This window comes from Rhinatrema bivittatum, chromosome 11 (assembly GCF_901001135.1).
Source record: "Rhinatrema bivittatum chromosome 11, aRhiBiv1.1, whole genome shotgun sequence".
Taxonomy (NCBI): Eukaryota; Metazoa; Chordata; class Amphibia; order Gymnophiona; family Rhinatrematidae; genus Rhinatrema; species Rhinatrema bivittatum.
This window is the reverse complement of record NC_042625.1, coordinates 102,997,938-103,023,987: the sequence shown is the minus strand read 5'-3', so window position 1 is coordinate 103,023,987 and position 26,050 is coordinate 102,997,938. Positions and strand designations below refer to the sequence as shown.

Genomic DNA, 26,050 nt, shown 5'->3' with positions numbered 1-26,050 from the left:
CCCTCCCACCCGTCACTATTGGCTTCCAGCACCCTCCGGCCCCAACTCCCTTCCACCCTTCCACCAATGCAGAGAGCAGCGCCGTATCTGCATCCCAGTGAACATCCAGCTCAATCAGGGGTAGCAACCGCCGCAACAAGCAGGCCACACCCTGCCCCATACTCTTACCCACCCCTGCTTTGTTTGTTTGTTTGTTTTTTTTTTTTGGAGATGGCAGCCCTCTATCCCTCCGCACCGGTTGAAGGAAGACCAACTGAGTGCCAAAATGATTTAACAAACTTGCCTAAGCATGGTGCCTTCCCTGGCAGTAGCCAGGGCCAATGAATGACACATCCAAGTTTCTGCTAGTAGTCTGATGCATGAAAGGGGACACCAGTGAAAGATTGGGTATTTTACCTTAGTAATACCAACTAGATTAAAGGTGCAGAAGTTCTGCGTTCCTAACAGATTGCAGGTTTGGGGGAATTTCTTGGTGGATTATTCCTCTAAACAGGATCTTGCCTTTGAGGAAGCAGTGTCCCACAGACGTAGACTTCCTAGAAGTGAGCCTGAATGACGGGATGGCACTTGGTCTCAGGAAGAACCCTAGTAGCTGTGTGTAGTAGACTACAGAATGTCTTCTGTGGGGGATAGAGCACATTATGTCATTAATCGGGCCAGTCATGGCACTAAAGGCCTTGAGCAGGTGGTCTTGTTGAGCCACAAAGGGCATATTTCCGAGAACTTGATTCCTCAAAGGAGTCAGTACAATCCATATGCATCCCAGGGCTGCAGGTTCTGCTATGCAGAAAGCCTTATCTAGGAGCTCCACAAGGTTTGAGACCATCCTTCTTGCCAAAACTAGTATAGCCGTCTAGGGAAAGTAATCAGAATCCCTTCCAGACCTCTGTTCTAAAATCATGGGCTACCACCTTCCTCAATGGTTCTCAGCTAAAAAGAATATACAACTTCGTTGATTTGCCACCTGAGTTGAACGCTTTGGAAAAAAACGAGTTACGCATTGATGGTATCAGTATGTGATTTGAGTCTGCAGTGCTTGTAAGAAACAAGTCATGCGCTGATGATATTAACATGCAAGTAAAATTTCAAAAGCTCAGCGAACTTTCATTAATGCTTCCTGCATTCTAAGACATTTTGGATATTTAACCATCTGCAAGATATTCTATTTTATTTTTTTAAACAACAAAAAAACTGTATCACATGCATTGGTTTGTTCTCTGTCGTCCCCGGATTAGGCCAGACTGTGGGTTGAGCCTCCTTTCCAGCAGGTGGAGACAGACTGAAACTGAAAGGGTATCCTATATGAGGACAGAGCCAACCCTGAAGTCCCTCAGTATTTGTCTGTCTCCGGCAGGTGGAACAGCTCACCCTGTGGTTCCCTTTGGGGTTTCTTCTTCATTCTTTCTGGGGCAAGCTCACGCCAGTATTCGTTCAGTCTAATTTCAGATAATAACAGATTTTATTGACTGACTGTGTCAGGGAGAGAGTCCTGTCACCCTCACTCTTGGGGTTCCTAGGGGGGCTTGGCCCCTTGATTTCTTCTGTCAGCTTAGGTTCCCTTCCCGGTGACCTTTTGGTGGGTGATACTGGTGGTGCCAGTCCCTCTCCCCTGCTCTGCTGCTGTGCCCCGAGATGCCCATTCCTCGGATGTGATTTCCCCTGTCTCTCTGTGTAAAAATAAAATAATAAGAGGAACACCAAGCAGTTAAAATTTCTTGTTTGCTGGTGCAAGTTGTGATAAAAACTGGTGGACTAATTGGAAAATCTGGAAATGTCCCTCGCATGAGCATGTTTTAAAATCCACTTACATATGCTCATTAAAGCTGGCAAAATCCTATGGGAGATACACGAAGTAGGTTTTTTCGAGTAACCTCTTGAAATTAGGAGTGTACTTAGGCAAGGTAGGTGTATTTTAAATCATAGGTGCATATCAGTGCACGAGCGGAGATGCGCTTGAATTTTAAATCTTGCGTGCGTATGGTTTAAAATATACCTACCACGTGTAAGTATGTTTCTAATTTTAAGAGGTTACTCGAGCAAACCTACTTCATGTGTCTTCTATAGGACTTTGCCTGCTTTAACGTGAGTCTGTAAGCAGATTTTAAAACATGCTCATGTGAGGGACATTTCCAGTTTTCCCAGTCAGTCTTGAGGTTATCCAGATCCCTCTGGTCCTTCATCCTGCATGTCCCCCAGTTGACCTGGAGCTATGCAGCCTCTAGTTTTAATAGTTGGCCTCGCCCCTTTTCCGCTCCCTTAATTGTTTGCTCACATGCACGCACAAATCACGACTTTTAAATCCACTTTGCTCACGCGCAGCCCATATACTCTCCTATACGGGCATTTTGCATGAGCAACACTTTTAAAGTCGACCCCTTAGAATTCTTCAGTACTCCCTCAGGATCAGTACACATTTTTCATAGTAACATGGAAATAGTGTGCATAATCCAAACTTCTACTTTTTAAAAGAAGAATCGAGCCATTATAATTAATGCTTATTGCCCAAATACTTAATTGAGATATAGACTGTAAAGTGATGTCTTCACACTGTTAACACAGCAGGAATGAGCGATTGGGAATTTTAAGTCCCTATCCATATTGTAAGTGCTGCTGCTTCCACGTGTTTTAACTTGTACCTAATAAATTTGTGGTCTACAGAATTTGAGTTCTGTCCATTAATTTAGTAAAAAACATTTTCCTTAGTCATAATGGACTAAGGAATTAATGATGTGGCTTTATCTCTCTTCTCTCCTCCAGCACAAGTTTTCAGCAGTGCTGCATCTTGCAGGGCTAAAAGCAGTGGGAGAATCTGTTGAGAAGCCTCTGCAATACTACAAGGTGAATCTTACAGGAACCATCAGACTTATGGAGGTAAGGAGCAAGAGCAAGGCTTCAAGAAACGAATTATGGAACGCAACTCTCAGTTAAATGATTATTAAAACAAATCAGGCAATGCACCAGGGATGCCCTCTGTCACTCCTCTTTTTTTGACTTGACTATTGAACCCCTGGCTATGCTGTATCATACCTTGGAATACATAGTATTGAACTGGGGGGAGGCGAGAACAGAAGATTTGCTCTCTGCAGATGTACTGATTTATACCTTAACTCCCGCAGTGTCTGGGACTTCCTTGTGAAGTGTGGCGCACTCTCAGGTTACAAGGTTAGGTTAGAAAAATCCAAAATGCCCCCCATTGATCGCAAGCTACATATCATGGTCTGTTTTTCAGATTTTAGGGTGGTGAAGGAAGGTTTTACATACTGGGTGGATTATAGTGGATTAATTGGCAGAATTAAGAGGAATCTGCAGACCTGGGGGGAACTACCTATTTCGTGGGCAGGTAGAATTAGTTTACTGAAAATAAACATTCTCACAAAACTGGGTTACACATTTGAACCGTAATGATTTTGCAGAATTGCAATGCTCAGCAGATATTTTAACGCTACCTCTTCTCCCTGTGATCCAGTCTCCATGCTCGTCAGCAGGCCACATGTCATAATTTACATGTTTGAAAGGTTTTCAGATGTTTCCCCTGGGAGCCCTTGTGTGCCTGTTCCCATTAATCTGTAATCCCTGCTGAAGAACCCTGCCTACCAGTGCCCCGGTGCTCTTCACTTTCCTCTAATGGTGAGGAATTCATCAAGAGGGAAATGTAGGGACAAGATCTCAGCCTTGTGAGCTCTGGAGGCCCTGGAAACTTGTTCTATTCTTGTAGCATTGTAGCAGCATAGGGAAACGTAGTATCTGGCAGAGTGCATGTACCTGTGAATCGCCGTCACCCGAAGGGGAAACGGATGTGGGGGTATGGGAAACCAAGCTATTTGTAGACTGAAGGAAAATGTGTACTGGTGTTAGGAGCTGACTACGGTCTGCCTGCAGAATGTCAGAGGTGAGACAGAGAAAAACTGTCTGTAAAGCTAAACAACTCTAAACAGTCTGACCCAGTATAGCAATTTATGTTCTTATACCTGCTCTGAGCTGGGGTAAAGGTCTCTAGGAAGAACACCCCCTCTCCGCAAAGTACCTAGGGCAATGCTGCTGCCCCAGGTCTTCCTGTGCCACAGGCCGGGCTCAGGCTGATTTCTGTTGGACAGTGCCCCACATCTCTTGTAACCAGAGGATCCACACAGCAGCAGGGAAGAGCCTCTGCTCCCTCTTCCAGCCCCTCCCCGCCCTCTACCTGCTGCCTGGAGTATAGGGCTCGTCTGTGCTGTGCTCTGTTTACTTGGAGGCTCGTCTGTGCTGTGCTCTGTTTACTTGGAGGCTCGTCTGTGCTGTGCTCTGTTTACTTGAAGCGTTGCTGCTCCAGGCCAGGACTTGGATGACAGCAGAGTAGGGAGTCAGGGGTGCAACCAAGTGAGAATGATTTGTGGGAAAGGAAGGGGGTGAATGTTGATATGAGGGGAGAAGATGTGAATGCTTTGGGGGGGGGGGCAGTAGAAAAGATGGTGAATGTTAAAGGAGGTTAGGAGTTTGAGGTTGCACAGGATGTAGACAGTATTAGGCACTGCTGCTCCTGCTGACGGTGAGGCAGGGGGGACAGGCACAGGATTGATAGGACAAGCTGGGCAATAGTAGATAAGGGGGAGGATCAGGTATGAAGGGGGAATCAGGAAGGGGCAGACAAAGGGAGAGGCAGAAGACCAGAGACTGAGAGCAGGGAGAAAGGATCTTGGATAAGAACCAGGACAATGGAGCGGGAAAGAGAGAGAGGACAAGTACTGGGAAGATAGAGATGGAGAAATGACTCAAGATAGGCAGAGAAAAGGGATGAGAGAGAGGACCCTTGGTTTGAGGGTGGGGAATTCTGGAAGATAATGCACGAGGATAAATCCATAAACTGCTATGATGGTAATTAATAAGCAATAGTAGCTTGTGATCTATCCAATGTTTGGGTACTTGCCAGGTTCTTGTGACCTGGATTGGCCACTGTTGGAAACAGGATGCTGGGCTTGATGGACCCTTGGTCTGACCCAGTATGGCAATTTCTTATGTTCTTATGAATGGAGGAGAGAGAGTGCATCAGGGGAAGTGAAAATATTAAACTTTCCACTCAGGGAAAAGGCACCAGAAAGAGGAAAACAAAAAGGAACAGAGAAGACCTGAGAATGAGAAGAAAAAAAAAGTGCAGTCAGCCAGAAAAGCGAGACAGTCATGAAAGGTTGGAAACTTTTATTGTCTCGTAGAGAATAGTAATAGGGCACCAGTATAAATAACTTAGGACATAAATCAGTCTCTGACCTGGATGTGTTTCCTACAGAGAATTTGCAAGTTGGAAAGAGTTTAATTTTGGAGGCTAATTTTGACTTCCTGGCATGTAATTAATTTTTTTGTATGCAGGACACATCCACCAGCATGGAGGCTTTTGTATTGGTCTGAAATTTTGTGTTAACAAAACTTTAAAGCATGTGCTTTTAGATATATTTTAAGTAGATTACTAAAATTTTCCATAGGGAGAGTCCACTAAGACTTCCTCCCTTCTTGCACTTCAGGGAATAAGTGTCCAAGATTCACCCCTCAGAAATCTGGCAGTCTTGCCACTGTAAGGAGAACGGCAGTACTGCTTACCTGTGTGTACCTCCTATGTCAGCTTCAAACTAATGTTTGAAAATGTGATGCCCTGATTCTGCATCTTCAGATGTCAGATTGAAGCTGGCAAAATGACACACAGCTAAAATGTGCTATTTTCTTGGTAGGGGGTGGAGGACGACAGCGAGAATTATGCAAAATGTGGTTTTCCTATGTGTAGACTGGACTCAGGACCAGTTGGGTTTATGCTCCCCTGCCAGCAGATGGAGACTGAGCAAGCTGATATCACAGTAAACATAACCCTGCAGTGACCCCAGCCTGCCAGTATTCTCAGTCTCCAGCAGATGGTGGACGTGCATCTTCGAGTTTTTTGGAAGGAGAAATTTGAAGCAACTGAAAGGCAGCGGGTGCAGGAAGCAGAGCATGGCAGTGATGGCCTAAGCCCTCTCCCCCTGCAGCCAGAGACCGTCTCTGTGCTCAGCTGATAAGCGCTAAGCCCAGGTAAGTAAAAGAAGAACGTGGAAGGGCTCTGGTAAGTCTTTCCTCCGGTCTCCTTGCTCGGTGCGCCGTACTGACAATGTTCCCAATCCCGTTGGGGTGAGGGAAGGGGGTTTCCGAGTGGGTTGAGTGGCCCTCTGATGGGCTAGGCCTCGCTTCAGGCTCAGTGAGGCACTCCACGTGGCAAACCACGGCGGCACCATCTTGTGCGTGGTTTTGTGTGGCGCCATTTTCCCCCATAGACTGTCAGTATGCGCGGTGCGGGCCAGCCCTACTGCGCACATAGATACGCGGTCACCTGTGCGCGTAACTGCGGGCATACCTACGCGTTTAAGTACACGTATACATTTGCGCACAATCGGGCGCTTATGCTTACATGCGTCGGAGCGGATTTGTGCCTGCTTGGGTTCAAGCGCTAGCTGGCTGAACACACAAGCTGCATTGAACTATGGCTCAAGGAGCACAAGCGCCACTCTTTGTGCTGCCTGCCATATTAGGACTGTACAGTCTGACCTTGAATCCTTATTGTGTCAGCACTGTGAGGAGGCCCAGGGAGGGCTGGACTTTCAGAACTTCTCCAAGCCCAGCCCGTCCCAGTCAGAGGACGGGTCAGCCATGATCTTATCCGATAGTACTCCGGATTTGAACAATCCCGGTACTGCGTTGTCTTTGGGAGAGGGCAGTACAGCGGTACCTACCCCAGTTCCTCCTGGCCTAGGCATGGACCCCACCACCTTCTCTTGAGTGGAATTCCTTCAGGGCCTTCAAGCCTTTGTTCAGGTGCAGTCAGCTGCTGCCCCTGCCCGGACTGAGCCCCAGCTGGGAAGGCCTCACCCTCCCAGCCCTATCAAATGCCTCTCCTCACCAAGGGTATCCCTGACAGGGACCCAGACACCACAAACGACGAAGGGGATGCAGACTCATTGGAGGATGGGTAAATCCCTCCAGGCCTGGAGCCATATCCAACCATGTTACGGTTTTTCCACAGAGATGAATTGCCGGCACTGGTTTCCCAGGCCCTGAAGACACTGGGAGTTCCCGGCACGGACCCTATGTCAGAGCCAAAGAAGAATTCCATTCTGGTGTGTCTACGGAAAGGCTCTTGCTATTTCGCGATGCCGAAAGTCATCCAGGAGTTAATTGACCTGGAATGGGACACCCCGGAAGCCAGCTTTAAAAGAGGCCAGGCATTGGAGGCCCTATAACCTCTGGTCCCAGAGGCCAAATTACGCTTGCGTTTCCCTAAAGTGGGCACCCTGGTCTGCGCAGTTTCGAAGCAAACTATCCCAGTAGATGGAAGAGCAGCCTTGAACGACATGCATGATAGGCAGCTGGAGTCCATGCTTAAGCAAGCCTTTGACACGACAGCAATGACACGGCAGATCACTTCCTGTAGTGCCCTGGTGGCTCTCTCGTGTCTGCTTCTCTCTCGAGAGGCAGATAGCTCAGGGGCGCATTCCAGAGAAGCGATGGAGCCCGCCGCATCATTCCTAGCGGATGCAAGCTCTGACCTAGTGCATACCTCGGCAAGAGGAGTATCCTCAGTGGTAGTGGCCAAAAGGCAACTATGGCTGCAAAACTGGCCAGCGGTTGCAACCTCTAATGCAAACCTCACAAAGATGCCCTTTAAAGGATCCTTCCTATTCAGAAGCTAATTGGAAAAGTTGGCCAGTAAATGGGTTACCGGAAGATAAGAAAAAGAAGTCACAGCACCCCTCGCCTATGAGGGGCAGACCAGGGGTTCCCAGCGTTTTTGGCCCTACAGAAACTTGCCATTTCAGACAGCTCGACCTTTGGGAAGGACTCAGTCCTTTCGGAGCCATCAACTAAAAAGAAGACCTGGTTTGGGCTCAGGTTCGACCCGAACTCCCCAATGACGTTTGGCCAACCCATCTATGGTATAAGGAGATAGAAGAGGGATAGTCTGCCTCCTATCAGCGGTGGGTCGAGATCACATCGGAAAAATGGCTACTGGACATCATACAGGAAGGATAAGAACATAAGAACATAAGAAAATGCCCAAACTGGATCAGACCAAGGGTCTATCAAGCCCAGCATCCTGTTTCCAACAGTGGCCAATCCAGGCCATAAGAACCTGGCAAGTAACCAAAAACTAAGTCTAGTCCATGTTACCATTGCTAATGGCAGTGGCTATTCTCTTAATAGTAGGTAATGGACTTCTCCAAGAACTTCTCCAATCCTTCCACATCCTCTGGCAACAAATTTCCAGAGTTTAATTGTGCTTTGAGTAAAAAAGAACTTTCTCCGATTAGTTTTAAATGTGCCCCATGCTAACTTCATGGAGTGCCCCCCTAGTCTTTCTACTATCCGAAAGAGTAAATAACCGATTCACATCTACCCGTTCTAGACCTCTCATGATCTTAAAGACCTCTATCATATCCCCCCCTCAGTCGTCTCTTCTCCAAGCTGAAAAGTCCTAACCTCTTTAGTCTTTCCTCATAGGGGAGCTGGTCCATTCCCCTTATCATTTTGGTAGCCCTTCTCTGTACCTTCTCCGTACCTTCTCCATCGCAATTATATCTTTTTTGAGATGCGGCGACCAGAATTGTACACAGTATTCAAGGTGCGGTCTCACCATGGAGCGATACAGAGGCATTATGACATTTTCCGTTTTATTCACCTTTCTAATAATTCCCAACATTTGTTTGCTTTTTTTGACTGCCGCAGCACACCGAACAGACAATTTCAATGTGTTATCCACTATGACACCTAGATCTCTTTCTTGGGTTGTAGCACCTAATATGGAACCCAACATTGTGTAATTATAGCATGGGTTATTTTTCCCTATATGCATCACCTTGCACTTATCCACATTAAATTTCATCTGCCATTTGGATGCCCAATTTTTCCAGTCTCACAAGGTCTTCCTGCAATTTATCACAATCTGCTTGTGATTTAACTACTCTGAACAATTTTGTGTCATCTGCAAATTTGATTATCTCACTTGTCATATTTCTTTCCAGATCATTTATAAATATATTGAAAAGTAAGAGTCCCAGTACAGATCCCTGAGGCACTCCACTGTCCACTCCCTTCCACTGAGAAAATTGTCCATTTAATCCTACTCTCTGTTTCCTGTCTTTTAGCCAGTTTGCAATCCACGAAAGGACATCGCCACCTATCCCATGACTTTTTACTTTTCCTTGAAGCCTCTCATGAGGAACTTTGTCAAACGCCTTTCTGAAAATCCAAGTATACTATATCTACCGGTTCACCTTTATCCACATGTTTATTAACTCCTTCAAAAAAGTGAAGCAGATTTGTGAGGCAAGACTTGTTCCATTAAACCATGTCTTTCTATATGTTCTGTGATTTTGATGTTTAGAACACTTTCCACTATTTTTCCTGGCACTGAAGTCAGGCTAACCGGTCTGTAGTTTCCCGGATCGCCCCTGGAGCCCTTTTTAAATATTGGGGTTACATTGCTATTCTCCAGTCTTCAGGTACAATGGATGATTTTAATGATAAGTTACAAATTTTTACTAATAGGTCTGAAATTTCATTTTTTAGTTCCTTCAGAACTCTGGGGTGTATACCATCCGGTCCGGGTGATTTACTACTCTTCAGTTTGTCAATCAGGCCTAACACATCTTCTAGATTCACCGTGATTTGATTCAGTCCATCTGAATCATTACCCATGAAAACCCTCTCCATTACGGGTACCTCCCCAACATCCTCTTCAGTAAACACCGAAGCAAAGCAATCATTTAATCTTTCCGCGATGGCCTTATCTTCTCCAAGTGCCCCTTTAACCCCTCGATCATCTAACGGTCAACTGACTCCCTCACAGGGCTTTTCTGCTTCGGATATATTTAAAAAAGTTTTTACTGTGAGTTTTTGCCTCTACAGCCAACTTCTTTTCAAATTCTCTCTTAGCCTGTCTTATCAATGTCTTACATTTAACTTGCCAATGTTTATGCTTTATCCTATTTTCTTCTGTTGGATCCTTCTTCCAATTTTTAAATGAAGATCTTTTGGCTAAAATAGCTTCTTTCACCTCCCCTTTAACCATGCCGGTAATCGTTTTTCCGCCTTTCCACCTTTCTTAATGTGTGGAATACATCTGGACTTTGCTTCTAGAATGGTATTTTTTTAACAATGACCATGCCTCTTGGACATTTTTTACTTTTGTAGCTGCTCCTTTCAGTTTTTTTCTAACAATTTTTCTCATTTTATCAAAGTTTCCCTTTTGAAAGTTTAGCCTGAGAGGCTTGGATTTGCACACTGTTCCTCTTCCAGTCATTAAATCAAATTTGATCATATTATGATCACTATTGCCAAGCGGCCCCACCACCGTTACCTCTCTCACCAAGTCCTGTGCTCCACTGAGAATTAGATCTAAAATTGCTCCCTCTCTCGTCTGTTCCTGAACCGACGAGAGAGGGATAAGCTCTGGAATTTCACAGCATCCCTCAGGACATGTTCATGATGTCTCCTTGCCAATCCCAGCACAAGAAACTGGCAGTGGAATCTAAATTGATAAGGCTCCTCATTTTGAGGGCTATAATTCCAGTACCTAGACCCAGGAAAGTATGGGGTGGTGTTCCATCTATTTCATTGTACCCAAAAAAGGGGGGTTCCTTTTGCCCATTCTAGACCTCAAGAACATCAATTGTCATCTGTGGATAAAATATATTGCTCCATGGAAACTCTTCGCTCAGTCATAATGGTCATACCGGGAGAGTTCTTAACCTCCCTGGACCTCTTGGAGGCCTACCTTCATATTCCAATCCGCCAGGACCACCAGCGTTTCCTATGCTTTGCAGTACTGGGCCGCCATTACCGGTTCCGTCCGTTGCCCTTCGGCCTGGCATCTGCCCTCAGAACATTCTCCAAAATTGTGGTGGTAGCGGCGGCTCTGAGGAAAGAAGGAATCCTGGTGCACCTTTACCTAGATGATGGGCTGATTCAAGGGAAGTCATTGACAGAGAGCCTCTAGGTGACCAGCAGGGTCACTTCCCTGCTTCAGGAACTTGGCTGGGTTGAGAACATGGACAAAAGCAGCCTCAAACCCTCCCAGTCCTTAGAGTACCTGGGAATCTGGGTCAACACCAAGCAGGACAGTGTCTTCCTCCCCCCCCCCCCCCTCCTCGAAGATAAGGAAGCAGATGGGCCAAGTGTACCAGTTGATGAACACAATGCGCCCGAGTGTGGCGCTATCTCCAGTTCCTCGGCCTGATGGCATCAACCATAGAGGTAGTGTCATGGGTGAGGGAGTAAACGTGGCCACTCCAGTGCTTCCTCATGTCACCTTGGAATCCACCGTCGCAAGACTACTCGATTTGCCTCCACCTACTGATGGAAGTATGTTCTGGCTCCAGTGGTGGCTACAAGAAGTTCACCCTAAGCAAGGATGTAAGCCTGTCCCCACCGGAACTGGCTACTCCTCATGATGGACGTGAGCCTCCGGGGGTGGAGAGCTCACTATCAGGAATTGACAACCCAGGGGCGATGGACCAAGGAAGAGGCATGCTGGAACATAAACAACCTGGAAGCCTTAGTTGTCAGATTATTTATTTTATTTATTTATTTTAAAGGCTTTTATATACCGGAGTTCATGTACTAGTACATACCACTTCGGTTTACACAGAACCAATATTGGAAAATTACATCAAACAAGTGGGTATAAAATAACAAGGCTAACTTTGTAGGAACTTAGAACTTGAGGTAAAGGAGAGAACAGGACCAAGTGGTAACAGATCAATGTAAATAGCTAAATAATAAATACAAATGCTTACAGATTAGTGTGCCTACAATTCACCACAGACTCCAGGGCCAGGCGATCTGCATGATGTCAGTCAACGCAACAACAGTAGCCTACATCAACTGCCAGGTAGGAATCAAAAGCCACCAAGTGTCTCTGGAAATAGACCCCCTTATGGAATGGGCGAAGTTAAATCTACAAGGGATATCGGCCTCCCACATCATGGGAAAAGACGTCAGAGCAGACTTTCTTAGCAGGGAGAGTCTGGATCCAGGAGAATAAGCATTGTTGACCAGAGCCTTTCAGCTCCTGGTAGATTGCTGGGGCTGCCCATTCATCAACCTACTGGCCAATTCCCACAACGCGAAGGTTCCCCGATTATTCAGGCGCGGAAGAGATCAATGCTACCAAGGGATTAACACCCTCGTCCAGACCTGGCCAGAGGAGGACTTACTGTACACCTTTCCTCCATGGCCAAGATTGAGCACTACAGAGGATTAGCCCTTCTGGTGGTCCTGGCTTGGCCCAGATGCCTGTGGTATGCAGACACACGAAGGCTTTTGGTGGAGAACCCCCTATACCTCGCTCCACATAGGGACCACCTCCAACAACGTCCGATCCTTCATGAGGACCCAACTCACTTTTGTCTTATGGTCTGGCCCTTGAGAGGGCTTGCCTGACGAAGCGTGGATATTCGGCGGCAGTAATTTCCACCTTGCTCTGTGTGTGGAAGTTATTGACATCCTTGGTGTACGTGTGGATATGGAGAATATTTGAGGCCTGGTGCGAGGAACATGGGCTCTCTCCTCGGTCAATCAAGATCCTCATTATTCTGGAATTCTTACAGGTCGGCTTGAACAAAGGATTGTCCCTCAACTCCTTGAAGGTTCAGGTGGTGGTGCTCTCCTGTTTCAGAGGCAAGGTGAATGGAACCCGCCTGTCGACACATCCGAAATTGGTCCGTTTCCTAAAAGGAGTTAAACACCTCCGACCACCCTTAAAGTGGCCGGTCCCCCTATGGGAACCTCAGTCTAGTATTGGACTTCTGATTGGGCCTTCCTTTCAGCCGCTGCATGCTCTGTCTCTACGCCTGTTAATGCTGAAGACTCTATTCTTGGTGGCAATATGCTTGGCTTGTCGCATCTTTGAACTACAGGAGTTGTCAGGTCAGGAGCTGTTCCTCCGGTTGATTCTAGGAACATTGCAGCTTTGCATCATCTCTTCCTTCTTGCCAAAGGTAGTTTCAGAGTTTCACCTGAACCAATCCATTTCCGTACTGTCCCTAGATAGATGCAAGGACTCTGAAGACTACTGCCTCCTACGCCACTTAAACGTCAGTAGGCTATTAGTATGGTATCTAGAACGTACAGAGCCAGTGTGCAAGATGGACTGCTTGTTCTTCACGGTGGAAGGAAAGAAGACAAAGCAGCTTCTCGGGCTACCATAGCTCGCTGGATCAAGGAAGTGATCACGGGATCTTATGTAGAGGCAAGGAAGCTTTCACCTCTTCAAGTTAAAGCTTATTCCACTAGGGCCCGGGCAGAAGCTAAGCTACTCTCTGCTGTTGACATCTGCCGAGCAGCGATGTGGTCTTCCTTGCACACCTTCTCCAGGTTCTAATGCCTGATCGAGAAGACACAGCCTTTCCAAGGGCAGTGCTAACCGGACCATGGGCAGCCTCCTGCCTCATTTGGGAGTAGCTTTTGTACATCCCATTGGTCCTGAGTCCATTTGGCTACACGCTAGGAAATTTACTCCTGAGGGAATTCTCTGCAAAAAAATTAATTCTGCAAACTTTGTATTGGTCAAAATAACACAATTTACATGATAGTCTTTAAGAAATTACATTTTAAATTAATACAGAAACAATTTATTACTTAGAGATGCAGAATTTTAAATATTTTGAGCAGAATTTCCCTAGAAATTTACTGTAAGAGTGTCCCTTCCACTCGTTCTCCCTACTCCCCTGGCCACTTTGCCCTCTCAGGCCCCAACTTATCCACCTGCCAGTATTTCTCCCCCTCCACCTCTAGGCTCAATCCCTTCCACTCTATTGCCAGTCCCAGAGTTTGACTCCGTTCTCAGTACTGCCCCTCACACAGGCTCCCCCTGTCCCTCCCTCTCTCACACACATACTCCCTCTCTCTAGTACACACACACACCCGCCCCCCCTCATACTAACATGATAATAATAACATAATAATATGAGAGGATGTGTATGCAAGAGAGTGAGGGAGCCTCCCTCACTCTCTTGCATACACATCCTCTCATACAGGGTTCCTCTCTCTTGCATACACACCCACACAATCTCCCTTTCTCTCTCACACAGGCTACCTATGTCACTCTCTCATGCACCCCTTCACGCAGGTTCTGTCTCACCCATACACAATCCCTTCACACAGGCTAGCACCGTCACATACACACGATCCCTTTTTCATACACCCGAGCTCCCAATCTCTCTCACACATACACACTCCTTCACAGTCTCCTCATATAGGCTCCTTCTCTCTGGCACCCACACTCAAGCATCCCCTCCCCCTACTCTCACCTCCCATGCTCGCTCTCATACCCTCATGCTCACCCCTCTGCTCTCACACTCCCTCCCTCGCTCCTCTCTCACGCACCCACATTCATCTTCACCACGCGCGGAGCACAAGCTGTTCGCGGCACACGGGGGCCTTCATCTTCACTGCGAATGGCGCACTGGGGCCTTCATCTCTGCTACGAGCGGAGCGCGTCCCACGGCACACGCCGGCCTTCATCTTCGAGCAGTACGTTCTCAGCATGCTGTGGTCTGCTCTGCCATTTTCTGCACAGAATTTGGCAATTCTGTGCAGGGGGGGAATTCTGCACAAATTCTGCGCTCCGCAGTAGCGCAGAATTCCCCCAGGCCTAGGAAATGGAGAAATTATTTACCTGATAATTTTGTTTTCCTTATTGTAGACAGATGGATTCAGCATCCTGCCCACAGCTGCCTATGAACAATGCCAAGGAATCACCCATGAATCTCAATCCCAAAGAGGTTACGGGTAAGCCATCACCCTATCCCTAGATCTGGGCATCTAAGATATTGCTGGGATTCAGCGCTTATGTTTGGTTGAGTACAGTTACGGTCACCAGTTTTAATCAAGTTCTTAATCAAGTTATTAAATTGTACTCAAGTTTTTCAATAGTATGACCACAGTGGCTTTTGAAGAGAATACTGAAGGGCTGAGGTCACTGCAGGGGTTTATCTAGGGTGACGTCAGCTTTGAAACCTGACTCCGACTCCATCTGCTGGCAGGGGAGCACAACCCATTGGTCCTGAGTCCATCTGTCTACACTAAGGAAAGCGAAATTATCAGGTAAGTAATTTCTCCAGTGAATCATCAACAATGACCTAGATCCTTTTCCTGAATGGTGACTCCTAATGTAGAACCTTGCATTGTGTCTCATACATACACACTGTGTAGCTATAATTTCGGTTCCTCTTCCTAAGTGCATCACTTTGCACTTATCCACATTAAATGACATCTGCCATTTGCATGCCCTGACCCCAGTCTTACAGAGACCTCTTGCAATTTCTCCCAATTCTCTTGTGATTTAACAACTTTGATTACATTTGTGTCATCTGCAAATTTGATCACCTTGTTGTTCCTATTTCCATATCATTTATAAATATATTAAAAAGCTGTGGTCCCACAGATCCTTGGGGCGCTCCACTATTCACTTTTCTCCATTGAGAACATTGACCATATAGCCCTACTCTGTTTTCTGTCCTTTAACCAATTCCCAATCCTCAATGGAACATTTCCTCCTATCCCATGAGTTTTCAATTTCGTCAGACGTCTCTCATGAGTGATTTGAGAAATGCTTTCTGGAAATCCAGATACACTATATCAAATGGCTCACCTTTATCCACGTTTATTTACACCCTCAAAATAATGTAGCAGATTGGTGAGGCAAGACTTCCCTTGGCTAAATCCATGTTGGCTTTGTCCCATTAAACTATGCCTATCTATATGTTCATCTATTTTGTTCTTTGATAGCTTGGGATCTATTTAATGTTTGGGTACTTGTGACCTGGATTGGCCACTGTAGAGACAAATGCTGCGCTTGATGGACCCTTAGTCTGACCCAGTATGGCAATTTGTTCTTACGTTTTACAATTTTGGCCAGCACTGACACCAGACGCACTCCTCGAACACTTTCTAAAAATTGGTGGCATGTTAGCAACCCTCCAATCTTCAGGTACCTTAGATGATTCTAAAGTTAGTTTACTAATTACTAATAGTATGTCTGTAGTTTCATCTGTCAGGTCTTTCAATCCATGTTTGCTTATTTCCAAGAAGTACGTTGATACACAATGTAGTATCAAAGTCCTGTGTTTTCTTTCCCATGTAGGCTATGAATACTCATGGAGTGAAGAACATGGTGTTCAGCAGCTCTGCCACAGTCTATGGAGACCCCGCATACCTCCCTATCGATGAGAACCATCCTGTCGGGGGATGCACAAACCCCTATGGAAAGACCAAATATTTCATTGAAGAGATGATACAGGATGTTTGCAAGGCAGAAAAGGTCAGAAATATTAATATAAAATCCTGGTTATTGGACAGTAATCTGGTTCTTAATCTCAAAAGAGAGATTGTGCTGCACTCTCGCACTGACCTTCCGATTGTACCTGCAAATTGGTGGTTTGAAGGCACTTCTAGTCCTATTTCTTCTAGTGCTCCTGACTTGGGAATGAATATTGATTCGTCATCCTTTCGCCCACAGATTCAGGCCTAGATTCATCGTTCAGCTATATTTATAGCAGAATGATGAGTCATGGAAAAAAAGGGTTGGGGGGGCGCAATAGCGGGCAGTCAGCCGCATCATGCTGCTGTGTTTTCTCCCGCCACGGTTGCAGCTGTGCTGCCCCCAGAGCGCCACACCAAAAGGTGATGGTGTTTGAGGCGCTGCTGCGGGCGATATGTAAAACATTATCACCTGCAGCAAGCCACCGCCCTAACCATCTCCCCTTTCCCGAATTTAAATATTACTGTCATGATGCGGTAGTTATTGCGTGCCTTAGGGCCCTAACTCATGCTACAATGGTCTATCGCGTTTTAAACAATGAACCCTCAGTCTTTAATCCATACCTCAGGACTTTTTTCAAATTCCAGCTTCTCCGGTCTATAAAACTTTTCCTAAATCCTCTGGACCAGGGCTTCCCAAACCTGTCCTGGGTTTTCAGGATATCCACAATGGAGGCTAGAGTGGCAGACCTGGAGGAGCTGAGGCAAACAGAGAGGTATATACATGAGACCTTCAGGGACATAGCAGCCAAGTCCCAACTTCAGACTGGCAGCCCTGGTGCTGCCTTGGAGGAAGAAGGTCTCATGATTGGAGAGCATCAACCAGGTGTAGCAGGAAAGGATCCTGTAGCAAGGACCTGCTCTCCAGGTGATGCATTGTCCCTTTTTGTACCGAAGATATCTCCCCAAGGCCTACTGCCCAGGAGGGAAGGGTTTAGGTCGGCCGTCATAGTTGGTGATTCGATATTAGGAATGTAGATAGCTGGGTGGCTGGTGGGCGTGAGGATCGCCTGGTAACTTGCCTACCTGGTGCGAAGGTGGCAGACCTCACGCATCAAATAGATAGGATTTTAGACCAGTTGCTGGGGAGGAGCCGGTGTTGTCGTGGTACACGTGGGCACCGACGACATAGGAAAATGTGGGAGGGAGGTTCTGGAAGCCAAATTTAGGCTCTTAGGTAGAAAGCTTAAATCCAGAACCTCCAGGGTAGCATTCTCTGAAATGCTCCCTGTTCCACGCGCAGGTCACCAGAGGCAGGCAGAGCTCCGGAGTCTCAATGCGTGGATGAGCGATGGTGCAAGGAAGAGGGATTCAGTTTTGTTAGGAACTGGGGAACCTTTTGGGGAAGGGGGAGTCTCTTCCGAAGGGATGGGCTCCACCTTAACCAGGGTGGAACCAGACTGCTGGTGCTAACCTTTAAAAAGGAGATAGCGCAGCTTTTAAACTAGAACAAAGGGGAAAGCTGACAGTTGCTCAGCAGCGCATGGTTCGGAGAGAGGTATCTTTAAAGGATACTAATGATGCATTAGAATTAGGGCATCCCGACAGTGAGGTTCCAATAATTAGAAAAGGAGTCCAAGTGCCTGTAACTAAAAACTCACCTGAGCTAAAAAATTCTAACTTATCCCTATCAATTAAAAAGCAGAATGAAAATACAAACAAAAACAAACTTTGAAATGTTGTATGCTAATACCAGAAGTCTAAGAAGTAAGATTTTATTTATTTATTTATTTAGTATTTTTCTATACGACCTTCATGGTTAAATACCATATCAGGTCGGTTTACATCGAACAAGGGGATAGTAACAGAAAATACATATTTAAATAAGTGGATAAACAGAAGAATCAAAGTTACATTCAACAGGGTTGGTAAAAACTTGGAAGCTTAAGCAGCTGGAAAGAAAGGCCTAAGAAGACATAAAGTTAAGTAAACATAAAAGCATAAAAACCAACACGGTAACATGGTTAGTGCTAGATTAAGTGGTTAGAAGAGACTTGTGCTTGTGGGAGTTAAAGGATGTCAAAGTCCATAGGTCTTGGGAAGTGTTAATCATCTATTGTGTGTCCGATGGATCTGGGAAGGCTTGTCGGAACAGCCAAGTCTTGAGTTTTTTCTTGAATGTAAGTAGGCAAGGTTCCAGCCTGAGGTCTGAAGGGATGTTGTTCCACATGGCTGGGCCTGCTATTGAGAAGGCTCGGTCTTCTCAATAGCAGGGAGAATTAGAATGTATAGCAGTGAATGATGACATAGACTTAATTGGCATCTCAGAGACATGGTGGAAAGAGGATAACCAATGGGACAGTGCTATACCGGAGTACAAATTATATCGCAATGACAGAGAGGAGCACTCGGGAGGAGGTGTGGCGCTTTATGTCCGGTATGGCACAGAGTCCAACAGGATAAACATCCTGCATGAGACTAAATACAAAATTGAATCTATATGGGTAGAAATCCCTTGTGTGTCAGGGAAGACTACAGTGATAGGGGTATACTACCGTCCACCTGGTCAAGATGGTGAGACGGACAGTGAAATGCTAAGAGAAATTAGGGAAGCTAACCAATTTGGTAGTGCAGTAATAATGGGAGACTTCAATTACCCCAATATTGACTGGGTAAATGTATCATCGGGTCACGCTAGAGAGATAACGTTCCTGGATGGAATAAATGATAGCTTTATGGAGCAATTGGTTCAGGAACCGATGAGAGAGGGAGCAATTTTAGATCTAATTCTCAGTGGAGCACAGGACTTGGTGAGAGAGGTAATGGTGGTGGGGCCGCTTGGCAATAGTGATCATAATATGATCAAATTTGATTTAATGACTGGAAGAGGAACAGTGTGCAAATCCACGGCTCTCGTGCTAAACTTTCAAAAGGGAAACTTTGATAAAATGAGAAAAATTGTTAGAAAAAAAACTGAAAGGAGCAGCTACAAAGTAAAAAATGTCCAAGAGGCGTGGTCATTGTTAAAAAATATCATTCTAGAAGCACAGTCCAGATGTATTCCACACATTAAGAAAGGTGGAAAGAAGGCAAAACGATTACCGGCATGGTTAAAAGGGGAGGTGAAAGAAGCTATTTTAGCCAAAAGATCTTCATTCAAAAATTGGAAGAAGGATCCAACAGAAGAAAATAGGATTTATTTATTTATAACTTTTATATACCGAGGTTCAATTAATAGAATTAATTATCACTTCGGTTTACATTACAACCAGCAAACAACAATGACAGGATAAAGCATAAATGTTGGCAAGTTAAATGTAGGACATTGATAAGACAGGCTAAGAGAGAATTTGAAAAGAAGTTGGCTGTAGAGGCAAAAACTCACAGTAAAAACTTTTAAAAATATATCCGAAGCAGAAAGCCTATGAGGGAGTCAGTTGGACTGTTAGATGATCGAGGGGGTTAAAGAGGCACTTAGAGAAGATAAGGCCATCGCGGAAAGATTAAATGATTTCTTTGCTTTGGAATTTACTGAAGAAGATGTTGGGGAGGTACCCCGTAATGGAGAAGGTTTTCATGGGGTAATGATTCAGATGGTCTGAATCAAATCACGGTGAACCTAGAAGATGTGGTAGGCCTGATTGATAAACTGAAGAGTAGTAAATCACCCGGACCGGATGGTATACACCCCAGAGTTTCTGAAGGAACTAAAAAAATGAAATTTCAGACCTATTAGTAAAACTTTGTAACCTGTCATTAAAATCATCCATTGTACCTGAAGACTGGAGGATAGCAAATGTAACCCCAATATTTAAAAAGGGCTCCAGGGGTGATCCGGGATACTACAGACTGGTTAGCCTGACTTCAGTGCCAGGAAAAATAGTGGAAAGTGTTCTAAACATCAAAATCTCCCATAAGATTAGATGGGATCCAATTGCACTATATGTTGACTCATTACCTTGTTTATTGATATATGCTTGTTCTTACTTGAATTGATTGTAAAGCCTGTTGCTAAATTATTGTTCATTGTAAACCGAGGTGATGTTTTGAAATGTTCCGCAGTATATAAAAACCTTTAAATAAATAAATAAATAAACATATAGAAAGACATGGTTTAATGGAACAAAGTCAGCATGGCTTTACCCAGGGCAAGTCTTGCCTCACAAATCTGCTTCACTATTTTGAAGGAGTTAATAAACATGTGGATAAAGGTGAACCGGTAGATATAGTATACTTGGATTTTCAGAAGACGTTTGACAAAGTTCCTCATGAGAGGCTTCTAGGAAAAGTAAAAAGTCATGGGATAGGTGGCGATGTCCTTTCATGGATTACAAACTGGCTAAAAGACAGGAAACAGAGAGTAGGATTAAATGGGCAATTTTCTCAGTGGAAGGGAGTGGACAGTGGAGTGCCTCAGGGATCTGTATTGGGACCCTTAATTTTCAATATATTTATAAATGATCTGGAAAGAAATACAACAAGTGAGATAATCAAATTTGCAGATGACACAAAATTGTTCAGAGTAGTTAAATCACAAGCAGATTGTGATAAATTGCAGAAGACCTTGTGAGACTGGAAAACTGGGGATCCAAATGGCAGATGAAATTTAATGTGGATAAGTGCAAGGTGATTGCATATAGGGAAAAATAACCCATGCTATAATTACACAATGTTGGGTTCCATATTAGGTGCTACAACCCAAGAAAGAGATCTAGGTGTCATAGTGGATAACACATTGAAATCGTCTGTTCAGTGTGCTGCGGCAGTCAAAAAAGCAAACAGAATTTGGGAATTATAGAAAGGGAATGGTGAATAAAACGGAATATGTCATAATGCCTCTATTGCTCCATGGTGAGACCGCACCTTGAATACTGTGTACAATTCTGGTCACCGCATCTCAAAAAAGATATAATTGCGATGGAGAAAGTACAGAGAAGGGCTACCAAAATGATAAGGGGAATGGAACAACTCCCCTATGAGGAAAGACTAAAGAGGTTAGGACTTTTCAGCTTGGAGAAGAGACGACTGAGGGGGGGATATGATAGAGGTGTTTAAAAATCATGAGAGTTCTAGAACGGGTAGATGTGAATCGGTTATTTACTCTTTCGGATAGTAGAAAGACTAGGGGCACTCCATGAAGTTAGCATGGGGCACATTTAAAACTAATCGGAGAAAGTTCTTTTTTACTCAACGCACAATTAACTCTGGAATTTGTTGCCAGAGGATGTGGTTAGTGCAGTTAGTATAGCTGTGATTAAAAAGGATTGGATAAGTTCTTGGAGGAGAAGTCCATTACCTGCTATTAAATTCACTTAGAGAATAGCCACTGCCATTAGCAATGGTAACATGGAATAGACGTAGTTTTTGGGTACTTGCCGGATTCTTATGGCTGGATTGGCCACTGTTGGAAACAGGATGCTGGGCTTGATGGACCCTTGGTCTGACCCAGTATGGCATTTTCTTATGTTCTTCTTCTTATGTTCTTATGTTGTCTGACTACCCTGACTCATACAAAACCCAACTAAATCATTCATAGCAAGAGAGGCATAATTTTTTGAGTGAAAAGGCCCCTATATCAAAGGCACCATTAGGATAAAAATGCCATAACCAGAAGGTGATAAATTCCATAGTAATAGACTTGCTAAAGCACTCGTAACCAACTATCCAAAGATGGGATGGCAAGCAACATTCTGCCCAGCAGCGACTATAAATGACTTACCAGCCTAAAATCCCCTTCCGAGCAGTGAGGCAGCCTCCCATGGTTCACCTGAAAAGGACAAAGGAACTAAAGGCAAATCAAGTCCAGTAAAGTGATAGACCAGTAAACCCTGATCTTAGGGCAAGTCCCAGCAAATATTGAAAAAGGTGTCCCTTTCCCGCAATTGCACCAATAATTATTGTGACCTAAAAGGCCCATTTTTTTCAATATATCAGGGGTATAACTAGCATTGATACAGGAGCTTTTCCCACAGATAAGCAGGCTGAAATTAGCCATGCTGTCTCGGGAATGTCTTCCGGACGGCTGAGGCGGAGCTTCCCCTAGCTGACAGCTTGCTCTGTTTGGGGCTGCGTGTACTTTCCCACACGGCACCATCTTCCTCTCAGTCTTTCTTTTGCGCGCAAGTCACATGCGAAGCTCCTGGAATCCTCTCGGCTGAGGCGTCGCGCCAGAGAGATGCGTCGCCTGAACATGGACCAAGCGACACTCTACGCATGCATCGGAGTCAAAGCGTGGGAAGCGCCCGACGCACGAAGCACACCCTTGGCAGACCACAAAAAGCCGAATCATGGTGAAGACTTGATGCAACAGACTGCACTGGTGGCCCATCGACGAAAGCGTGGCGCAGCTTGACGCAGGACCCTCCATCCCGCCATAGAGGAGGACTCCTCTAAGTTATTAGCACTGATGCCAGAGTCTAGAGGGGGCATCCTTCCGAATCTGGACCTAGTCTTCTCAGATGAGGATCACATCTCCTTCACAGGTTCTAGATCTTCTGGCCCAGAGTTCTCGGACTTGTCCATCAGTGTCCAGGCATTGACGAGACTCGTCACAACCTCCAGAAACCTCTCCAAAAAGTCACAAACCTTCTCCGGTGGAAGACCATGTTCCTGTTCAACCTCGGGGGGGCCTGCCTCAGATATCCATCCCAGCACCCCTGTAGAGATGACCCAAGGGACTCTAGCATCTCAGGCGATGTTCCAAATCTTGGACATACTTTCCAAGTTTCTCTCCTCTGTGGAGGACCAGCATAGGACCACGCCTCATCTGCCCCAACAGGACACCTCCCCTCAGGGTGGTTCCCCTCCTTTGCCAAAGGGTAAAGACAGCCCAGACCCCACAGAGCCAGCAGTTCAGATAAGGGCCTATCCCCTTCCCTGCCTTTGTCTTATGGTTCTTCAACGGGATAACCCTTCGGACCTGCCTGAGGACCTCTCCTACTACTCAAAATTTGTGGAGAGGATAGGGGCCAGATTGAACATGAAAGTCGGAAGGTGCCAGACATCCCAAGTGGAAGTCTTTGGTATTCTCAAAAATATTCGAGAAACCTAGCTGAGCCCACTGCTGTCCCAATCACACGCGGTGTTGGACGCAGTCATGACCAAGTCTTTGGAGTCTCCTTTCTCAGGCCTGCCAACCTCAAGTTCTGAATGTGGCAATCACCTTTCTATAGCGTGCTACAGTTGCCCCACGCGTCAGTGGTATGGAATTGGCGATGAAGAGGCCCAAAAAGTCCCATCTGCATTCCAATACCCCTCTTGGGATGAAAGTTAAGATACCTTGATGATTTTGGACACCGGGCATTTCAAGCGGGGATGCTGAATGCCAAAATTCCAGCAACACCAATTCTATATCACATGGTAACCGAGGAAAAAAAACCTGAGTGCCTGCAGACTCTCAAGCCATTTGTCACCATCTCTTCGCACCAGACACCATGCCACAATAATTCCACGACTTGGAGGAAGGTCTCGGACATCTCTTGCGGACGATATACGAGGCCTTTGAAATGTCACCTGCACCACGGCGGGGGGCATAGCCGCCCAGAGGATAGCGTAGCTCGGGTCTAGCACCATTTATGAGGATGTCCACGAGAAGCTGGCGGACCTCCCGTGTCATCCTGATAACTATTAGATTGCAACAACAGAGGACAAGACTTAAGTGTTAATTTATCTTATAGCCGATATACTTAAAGTAGACATGACTTATCACAACCAATAAGTAATATTTAATATGGAACTGTTACAGTATTTGATGGACCTGTTTAGTTAATATAAACTCAACACATTTAAGTTTGAAATTATGTGCCTTATTGTGAACCGTTGTGACGGCAAACTAGCTAACGACGGTATAGAAAAGATTTTAAATAAATAAATCTCTTTTGGGACAAATTGAGGGAGACAGTGGCGCAGCTAAAGGAGCAGAACATCGCCATAATGTCCCTGGCATTGCCGTCCAACCAGTCCTGTTCGAAGAAGTACTACACGGCATATAGGAATCCCTTCTTCCGAAGATGCCCCTTTCAACCATACTCTTACCACATCAGGTGAGCCCACATCGCTCCACCGAGAGGGCCCGCAGCTGCTTGCGGGAGGAAGTGTCCTTGCTTCTCTGCCAACATTCCATCCAGCGGATTCCCAATTCGCAGCAGGGTCATGGGGTTTTGCTACCAATACTTCTTTATATACCCAAAAAGTCGGGGAGATTGGACCTCATAGCCCTCAACAGGTCAAGGAGAAGTTCAAGATGACCTCTCTCAATCTATCCTACCATTTCTCCAACCCAGCTATTGGATTGTGCTCACTAGACCTCAAGGATGCATACTCACATATTTCCATGCACCCCTTTTCCTGTGCTTCCTGTGCTTTCAGGTCGAGAGTTATCACTGTCAGTACAAAGTTCTGCCCTATGGACTCTAGTCTGCCCCGAGAGTATTCACCAAGTGCCTAGTGGTAACAGTGGGCCCACCTCAGAAGACAGGAATTCAGCTGTTCCATACCTCGACAACTGGCTGCTGGTGGCCCCCCCAGCCCAGCTCCCAACGGATCAACCTGCTTACTATGATATAATGCCTGGAAGGCCTGCGTTTAGTGATCAACTATGAAAAATCCAGCCTTCAACCCATGCAGAACCTACAGTTCATTGGCGCCCATATCAGCACAGTTCAAGGTTGGGCGTTCCTCCCAATGGACAGGACCCATGCGCTCCTCACCCTAGCCCTGCAGATGAGGGGATTCAGTTCACACGTCTGCCTGGCAGCTCCTGACCTTGCTCAGGCACATGGCAGCAGCCATATTTGTGGTGCCTCACACCCGCATTGCACATTCAGAGGCTGCAGTGGGGCCTGAAATTTCAATGGACTGAAGTTCGCCCAACCGCTGTCTTGCCAGATTCGGCTTACCCCCAGCATGAAATCTGACCGGCGCTGGTGACTCCGGCCTACGAGCCTGTTGGCAAGGATGTTATTACACCCTCCACGTCATCAATTGATTCTCACCACGGATGCCTCAAACACAGGGTGGGGGGGCCCATTTGGGGTTATGCTCGCCTCTGGTCCCGCTGAGAGAGGACCCAACAGATAAACAGCTTGGAACTCAGAGCATCTGCAACGCCCTTCGCACGTTTGAGAGCCTCCTTCAGGAGAAGGTAGTCATGATCCACATGGACAATCAGGTCACAATGTTCTACGTCAACAAGGAAGGAGGGGTCCGTTCTTGGATACTGTGCAGAGAGGCAGTGCACATTCTGGAGTGGGCGGAAAAAAGTTCAATCACCCTGCAGGCCACCCCTTGCCTGGAGTGGAAAAATGCCATGGCGGACAGATTGGGCAGGATCTTCCATCTTCACGAGTGGGAGTTTGCGTCAGGACATACGGACTCCCTCTTCCAGACTTGGGGCCTACCAAGTGTGGACTTCTTTGCAATGGAGAGCAACAGGAAAGTACGGGCCGCTGGACGCCTTCCTCATACTGTGGACTGGGGGGCTCCTATATGTGTATCCCCCGATACCCCTCATCTCCAGGACCGTGCAGAATGTATGTTGCGGATCTCAACCTCGTGGCACTGGCGTGGCCCAGACAACCGTGGTATACCTATCTTGTATGTCTAACCTCGCAACCATCCTATCCCACTGGGCCAACAGTCCAACCCTGATATTGCAGGACGGGGGCTCATTGCTCCACCCAATGTACTCCTTCTATCTCATGGTGAGGAAATTGAAAGAACAGTGTTAACTTACCTGTGCCTGCCCGCTGAAGTCCAGGATGTTCTCATCTAGTCTCGAAAGTCCTCTACTAGGCGCAAT

At 46.0% G+C, this 26,050-nt stretch overlaps 1 protein-coding gene across 1 annotated transcript in view; it reads left to right on the top strand.

Annotated features, from left to right (window-relative positions):
• The window catches only part of GALE (UDP-galactose-4-epimerase), a 138,762-nt gene that overhangs the window by 27,369 nt on the left and 85,343 nt on the right, over nucleotides 1-26,050 (top strand). Inside the window, 2 exon segments of the mRNA XM_029571882.1 lie at nucleotides 2,758-2,871; nucleotides 16,136-16,312. Of these exon segments, the coding sequence (XP_029427742.1) occupies nucleotides 2,758-2,871; nucleotides 16,136-16,312 (291 nt within the window).